General features: G+C 58.8%; 1 protein-coding gene across 1 annotated transcript; it reads right to left on the reverse strand.

The window, feature by feature from the left end:
• Positions 1–2873: 2873 nt before the first annotated feature.
• Positions 2874–6834, reverse strand: PHF24 (PHD finger protein 24). The gene is made up of 7 exons (XM_041422060.1): positions 6466–6834; positions 5201–5386; positions 4671–4749; positions 4362–4564; positions 3898–4064; positions 3580–3681; positions 2874–3474 (listed from the first exon to the last, which is right to left on the reverse strand). The coding sequence occupies exons 1-7, from the start codon at positions 6832–6834 to the stop codon at positions 3378–3380; spliced, it is 1203 nt and encodes a 400-aa protein (XP_041277994.1). The 3' UTR covers positions 2874–3377.
• Between the last annotated feature and the right edge of the window lie 788 nt (positions 6835–7622).

Below are 7622 nucleotides of genomic sequence, written 5' to 3' on the forward strand. Positions count from 1 at the left end.
ATGTTTGCACTGCTGTTAAGGGAAAGGTTTGCAACAGCATTCAGAGAGATTTGGAGAGAGGTTCGCACCAGCGTGAGGTGAGCAGATTGCACAAGTGTCCAGAGAGAGCCTTGTGCCAATTTTTGGGTGTTTGGGAGTTTTGGTACCAAATGCAGCAGAAGATATCATCCAGTATTTGGAGACAGCCTTGCCCCAGCATTAGGAAGGGTGGTCTGTAGGCAACAGAGGCTTCCTTGGGACAGTGTCTCAGAGGTCAGCAGCCTTGAAGGACCAGGTGACATGAAAGGGGAACCACAGCAACACCTTGCCCATTTCCCCACCACATCCTCCTGCTTCTGCCCAGACCTCGATGCTGCGTCTGTGGAAATGTGGCTGGGGCACACTCTGCTGTGTGGTGGTCACTCACTGGGGATCTGTAGCTGTGACAGAGCTGTGAAGGTGGTGCTGCAGTGTTGACAGCACAGCCCTGCAGGACACAGGCCACCATGGCCACCTGTGGCCCTTGTTATCCAGCTTCCCGGGGACACCAGCCAGCTGTGTGTCTTGGCAGGGGTGCCAGCCTGCTGTAGGGTGCTACAGGGTAGGCTGGGGCTGGGAGAGCTGTTGTGCCTTGTTCCCTGGGTGAAGAGCTTTGGGGTGCTGCCAGTGAGTGCCCCACTCTCAGGGTTATCAGGCCTGTGCTCTGTGCCTCGTTGTTCTTCATCTCCAGCAGACGGAGCAATAACACAGTGATTTAACACTGTGATAATAACACAGTGATTTAACACCCTCTCGCCATGTGAGGGCTTCCCTGGGCTTTCCTCCACCGGCAGAGCCCGCATCATCACCAATCCGTGACATCCCACCATCAGGCACAAAACCTCCGTCAGCTCCCCCTTCCTGCAGATGTCCATCCTCTTCCCCAAGGTGATGAGTGTGTCTCCCAGGTGACACAGATAATTTTAAGGCTTATCTGGGTTTCAGAGCCTGAAATGCTTGGTGGATTTTCTCTGTGTGTGAGCTGGACACCCCTGCTGTGGTTTGTACGCAATGGTATCCCACTGTGATCGTGGGAGTGAGCTCAAATATCCAAGTCAAGCTTTTAGCAGCAAGCTCTGTGGCCCCACAGACTGAACTGATGCTGTCAGGGCAGCATCCCCCCTCCCATATCCTCTTCTCAAATCCCATTCCCCTCCCAGCTGCAGCATGGGCTCTGCAAGGAAAGTCCCCCACAGGCCAGTGAGTCCCCTTTACTGGCAGCCTGGTTCCCAAAGGCCATGTGCTGCCAGCAATAGCTGCAGCTTTTCCTGGGAGCTCTGTGGATGTGATTAGCTGGAGCATTCCAGCCAAGGGGACCACTCTCCCGGGGAACCTTGCTGTCTCTGTGGGGTAATTTTCCTGCAGACAGCCTGTTCCCAGCATCCAGCTGTCTCCAGTGCTCAGTTCTCATCATCCAGTTCCTCTAGGGGTGGAGAGCACACTCATCCCTGTGGAGAGCTGTCCCTTTCACTGCAATGTTTGGGGTGGTTCCACAATCAGCCACGCACTCTCCTTACTGTCTGCTTTCCTGGGAGACATGCAGCTCCCTGAGTTTGCTGGGTGCACACGCTGGCTGCCCTCTGTCACTGCTGTGGGACACTCTGGGGACAGGGGGCCAAGCTTGCTTGATGGGACAGTGAGCTGAGTCTGGGGTGGGATTTTAAACAATAGGAAGCTGTGGGTGCCCATAAATGCCCGCAGAGAAGCCAAAAGACCTGTAGGCACACCAGACAGAGGCTAGCTGGACACAGCTGTTTAATGAATGTATCTCAGTACAGATAGGGAGTTGCAACCCACGCACCCACGGCCGCCTCCTCGCCATGGCTCTGGCCACATCTCGGACCTGGCATCCGAAATATCCCCATTGGCGCTCTGGCCACATCTCGGACCTGGCATCCAAAATATCCCCATTGGCCTGGCATGCCAGGGTGGTAGAGGAAGATGTCGTGGCACTGGTGCGCCTCCTGGTCTTGCAGTGGGGGAGACCCTGGAGAGGGGAACTGTGCCCTGGCTGGGGGAAGGGGGCTGACTGGGATGATGCCCACAGGGCATCAGGGATGGGGGTGAGGGAATGACCAGCTTGCTGCAAGTGCACCCCTGGCCTCTGTACACCCCCGGGCCTCCTGGCTGAGCCAGAGCACACCAGGGAGGAAGAGGCTGAGGGCACTGCGGGAAAGGGATTAGAGAGGCAGGAGCAGCTGCTGGCACTGCCGTGGGACCTGGGCATCCCAACCCCTGGCATGTCCAGGGCAAGGTTTCCGGGCTTCCTGCTCCTTCATCTGTGGGCTGAGTGCATCTATCACTGTGGGCTGCCAACGGGCCCAGTGAATGCCTCATCCCTGCAGCTGACACCTGGGGTGGCTCTGCCTCCTCCTCCCACCACTAGCACTAATGCTCCCAGCGAGGCAAGGCTGCCCACTTGATGCGGTGGGTAGAGAGCGAGACTGAACAGGGTTGGTGTGGGACTGGAATGGCAAAGCAAATGAAGAGCATCCCTTGGAACCAGGGGTACAGGAGGGGATGAGGGACACAGGGGAGTGCTGCCGGCAAGATCAGAGGCATAAGGGAGTCCCCCTACATCTGACCTTGACTTCTTATCCCTCTGATGCTTTCTGTTACCAGTGCTCCTTCCTACACCATTGCTGTTGGCATTAAATAGTTGGTTGCCAGAAGGGAAGGGTTGAGCCATGACAAGAAACTGTCTCTTCCAGCCATGAGCTGTGCATGCAAGAATAGACCTACTGGGCTCCAACCCCTGCTTCAGTAGGGCAGGGATGTGAAAGACCCCAAAGGGAGTCAGCCACATCCCCTGAGGATCCACCACACCGGTGAGCTGAGACACTGCTTGCCGCAGACCCGTGGGCGCTGCCTGTGGCACGCAGAGGCTCAGCTGTGCTGCCCCATGATGCTGTGGGAGGCTGGGGACACATGGGTGCTCTGGGTTCTGCTGTCACCCCACAAGTACCCAGGGCAGCCCCTGCTCTGTCTGCAGGTCCCTGGGTGCTGTGGGGACAGGGATCATGGGGGCAGCATGTTCCCTGCCCCTTGTGCCCCACGGTGACCCCCAGCACAGGACCCTTGCCTACCGTGGTCCCTGCCTGGTGCAGAGAACAGTGGGGACACGCCCTGCCCCGCCCTACTTCCCCCCACCAATCAGAGACTCGAGAGCTGCTCCTGCTCCCTCAGCCAATCAGAGCCTGGCACCCATCCTCTTCACAGCCAATCCAAGGGGGAGGTGGGGCATAGGGCAGCATGGCCGCTTCCCTGCCAGCCAATCGGCGCCTGGCTGTGCCCGCGGGGGAGGGCGGGGCAGGTCACCATGGCGGGCGTGGCACTGCGCCCTCGAGGCGCGGCCGGGTCTAGGCAAGGGGCTGCAGGTGCAGGGCTGCGCTGTTGGGGCGCGCGGCCAGGATGTAGGCAACGTTCTCCCGCAGGAATCCGGGCCAGTCGATGCTCCTGTGGGCAGATGTGGGCTCACTGGACACCCTGGCAACACTGCTCCCCCAGGGTCTCCCCCCAAAATGGGGGTCTCCATCATCCCCCTAACCACCCCTGCCTCACCTGGTCTCCTCCTGCTTTGTGGCTGGCAGGATCTTCTCCGGGCTCTTCCCGTTCCTGCTGCTGGCGGGGCTGCCCTCTGATATGGGCCCCACATGGCTGATGCTGTGGCAGGGAGGAGGACGCTCTTCATCCCCACTCCTTGCACCCCAAATGGTGGTGATGGGGGAAAGGGTGCACAGGGCTGAGGGGCCATGGTGGGGGAGGTGGCGGGAAGCGGGGGTAACCATTTGTGTGCTGAGCCCCTTTGGTAGGTGTTGGGACTGTGTTGGGAGTCCCAGCTGGGATATCACCCCTACACCAGGGTGGGCATCCCCTCACCTGACATTGCAGGACAGCATCTCCTTTTGGTGCTTGCGGAACCAGGTGTGCCGAGCCTGGCGGCACTCAGCCTCCCCAATGAAGCCATCATTGTCCTGGTCCAGGGCCAGGAAGGCTGTCCGTGCCCGCTCCCGCTCCTTGGGTGTCAGCAGCCGCAGAAGGGCATTCTAGGGAGTCAGAGAAGTGAAGGTGTAGCATGCATCCTGTGGGAACCTTCCTCCTTATATTCCCAAAGCTTAGGGGTCTCTACCCTGAGTGCCATGGCCAGGAGTGCTGGCTGTGGGAGTCAGCCCCAGGTGCCACAGCCGGAGGCATCATCTTTGGGTGCCATGACCATGGGTGCTGTGGCTGTGGGTGTTGGACCTAGGTGCCACTGCCACAGCTGCTGGCCATGGTAGCCAGCCCTGGGTGCTGTGACCATGTGTGACAGCCATGGGAGCAAGCCCTGGATGCCACAACCGTACCTGTGGCCGTATTTTCTGCAGCAGTTGGATGGACTCGTGGGAGAGGAAGTCCTGCCACTCAATGTGCCCCTTCTTGTCAGGGTCCAGGGCATTGAACTGCAGGGCTGCCTGCTCCTCCTGTGCCTCAGGCATGGTCCGCTCAAACTGCTGCTTGTGCACTTGGTGTTTGTAGTGCAGGAAGTCATCCAGGGTCAGGCAGCTCTCTGCAGGGGACAGATTGGCTGTGCTGTGCCCAGGAAGGAAGGGGGACCCCCCCTCCCCAGCTGCTTCCCGCAGCCATCTGGGACCCGCCGCATGGAGGGTACACACCTGGAATGATCTTGCAGTTCTTCAGGGTCTCCATCAGGCTGTACATCTCTTCCTCTGTCAGCAACAGATTGAGGTTGTCCTAGGGTAGGGGGCAGAGAGGAGCCATGAGGAAAAGACATGGGGTGAGGGAGCACACCTCTGTATGGCAGCGCCTCCCTTGAAGGGAGTGGGTGAGGACACCCAGAGAGATGTGCTGTGTCACCCAAGGGTGCTGCAGTGGGATGGCTCCACGCCCCCGGGCTTTGGCCATCCCAGCTCTGCTACAGCACCTCTTGTGCCCACAGTGTCACATTCTGCACCAAGGTCTTGGGGAGCTGGCTGCAGGGGTGGGGAGGTGGAAAAGGGCCACTGCACCGTGTGTCTGGTGACCCCGTCAAGGCAAGGTGGGTGGTGGGAACCAGAGAGCAGCAAGTCCCCCACTGCCCAGTGGCTGTGAGACAGGACCCTGCTCATGTCCATGTGGGGCACAGTTCCCTGGGGAGCACCCACCACCCTGCAGCAGCCTGGTGTCCCCCAGTGCAGGCACTCACGCAGTAGTAGCAGCTCCAGCCCGTCTCGGTGTGCGCCGTCTCTGTCACCTCCACGGCGCTGTCCTTCTGCAGGTATCCCATGCGGCGCAGGCAGCCGTCGTGGTACACCCGGCGGCAGATGCGGCAGGGGAAGAGGCTCTCGGCTGTCCACACCTCGCAGATCTCACACATCTCATCATTCTGGATCTGGGCAGGGATGGGCATATGCTCAGCAGAGCAGTGTAGGCAGGGGCTTGGCTTCTCGATCTGGGTGGGGCTTTGCAGGTGGGGGTGGATGGTAAGGGGGGAAGCTGGGAATGTGTGGGGCTGGCATGGGGAAGAGGTTGTTGTAATGGATGTGGCTGGTCAAGTTAGAGGAGCGTGGGTGTGTTTGTGGGGATGAATGGTGGGTGGATGGTCTGACTGTAGGGGTGGTGGGGCTGTGGAGTCGTAGATTCTCTGCAGCGTGTTACATGTGGGTGGCTGGGCTGTAGGGTTGTACACTGGCTGCTCTTTAGGGTTGTAAGTGTCGATGGATAAGCTGTAAGGTTTTCCACACATTTCCATTTCCACTTCCAAAGAGATACTAACCTCGGTATATTATCTTGGTGCCCTGGGCAATTTAGGCTCAGGGTGTGGTTGGACACTGGAACAGGCTCCCCAGGGCAGTGGTCACAGCACCAAGCCTGGACAATACTCTCAGGCACATGGTGTGATTCGTGGGGTATCCTGTGTATGGCCAGGAGTTGGACTTCAAAAATCCTTGTGGTTTCCTTCTGACTCAGGATATTCCATGCCTTTATGGTGCTATATAAGGGTGTAGGTGGGCTGGTGTGTAGAGTTGGGTGGGTAAGGTTTTGGGTGTGGATGGGTGTGTTGTGAGATTGAGGACATGGGTGGATAAGCTGTTGGGTTGTAGACGGGCAGGGATGTAGGGGCTGCAGGTATGGAGGGATAGCTTGAGTTGCAAGCTGAATGACTGTAGGTGGACGAACATGTAGATCAAATTGTCCTCTCTTCCCCAGACCTAGAACTGCCTGTGCCCAGCAGTGACTTCTCCTTTTCAAGACACTCCAGGGTGCCTCTGGGACACATCTGAACAGTTGCACCCCCCTCCCAGTGTGGCACCTCCACCTGCCCAGCGTGGCTACTGGCACTCTACCCCACCGAGCCACCTCCGTAGGGCTTAGGGAGACTGTCACTCCCTGGCAGACCCTCAGGTGCTTGTGCACCTCCAGCCCTGTCCCCATCCCTCCCACGCTGTCTCTGTGGTTCCATCAGCTCACCTGCTCCCTCTGCTCCAGGCTGATGTCCGGGGGCTCATCATCGTGGAGCTCCCTCTTGGGCCGGATGAAGGCTGGTGGCGTGAACCTGTTGGCCCGGTCGAACTCCTCTGGCTCCACGCCCCGGCCATCCCGCAGCCGCTCCCAGGCTGCCTTGCTGGCACTGCTCTCCTCCGGCTGGGAAGGTCCTGCCAGCGCTTCCTCCTCTCCCTCTTGCACCTCCTGCTCCAGCGTCCCCTGGCGTGCAGTCCCCGCCTCCGCCCGGCGCCGTGTCGATGGCTGCTCCCGCAGCCCATCCTTGAAGGCTGACACGGCCAAGCTGACCTTCTGCACCCTCTCCACCGTCTGCCTCCTGGACATCAGCACCCCCATGGCTCTGCGGTGGGAAGGAAGGTGCTATGTCCCTGACCCCCAAGAGGGTGTCCCTGTGGTTTTCCCCCAGCTGCACGAGGAGCAGCTCAGGGCAGGGAGAAATGAGGGCTTTGTGACAAACTGATACTGGGATCATGGTGGTGGCTGTGGGGAGATGGATTCCTGGCCATGGAGGGTCTGAGTGGGTGGGGGAGTGGGACAGAAGGCAGGGAGATGGTTTGGGGGTGCCTCCCCACCCTTGCTCTATAGACTCCAGCTTAACAAGAAACACATCCAGGCCTCTTCCATGCCAGATCAGTAAAACCCAGAGGGAGTAGGACCAGCTGTAACCCTTTTCCTTGCGTGCATCTCCTCTCTGCCTTGAAGACAATCTCTGTGGTCAGTCAAGGATGAAAGATGTCCTCCCTGCAGCTCTGCCCAGGACTAGGTCCTGGCAGGTCTGATGCTGACCCCTCACCTTCCTTAAATTCCTCTTCACTCAGATGCCTCTTCTTGCACTCACATGTTTGTGTGTGTGCTGCTGCTGTGATCACTGGGCATCCTGCATCCTGCCAGGAGCCTTGTGGGGAGGCTGGGCCAGCCGTAGGAGGACTGTGAGGGTGAAAGACGGAAGGGAAGCAATGTATGGGACAGGGGCACATGGGTCCCAAGAAGGTTTGGCTTCAGTGCCAAGAGATCACCTTAGGATAAAGTGGGGTGGCCAACAGCAGCAGCAATAACAAATTGGACACTGTCTCACTGGTTGTGAGCTGAAGCTGGGGAGAAGCAGAATTTGGACTCCAGCATTG

Source organism: Onychostruthus taczanowskii, unplaced genomic scaffold (genome assembly GCF_017590055.1).
Source record: "Onychostruthus taczanowskii isolate IOZ18803 unplaced genomic scaffold, ASM1759005v1 scaffold70, whole genome shotgun sequence".
Taxonomy (NCBI): domain Eukaryota; kingdom Metazoa; phylum Chordata; class Aves; order Passeriformes; family Passeridae; genus Onychostruthus; species Onychostruthus taczanowskii.

What these genes read in the sequence shown, in the direction of transcription:
- PHF24 (XM_041422060.1), bottom strand. Translation starts at nt 6,834, where the DNA reads ATGGGGGTGCTGATGTCCAGGAGGCAGACGGTGGAGAGGGTGCAGAAG. An exon ending in GCCTGGAGCAGAGGGAGCAG is followed by an intron (nt 5,387 to 6,465) that starts GTGAGCTGATGG and finishes ATCCCTGCCCAG; the next exon opens with ATCCAGAATGATGAGATGTG. An exon ending in ATGCTGTCCTGCAATGTCAG is followed by an intron (nt 3,682 to 3,897) that starts GTGAGGGGATGC and finishes TCCCTGCCACAG; the next exon opens with CATCAGCCATGTGGGGCCCA.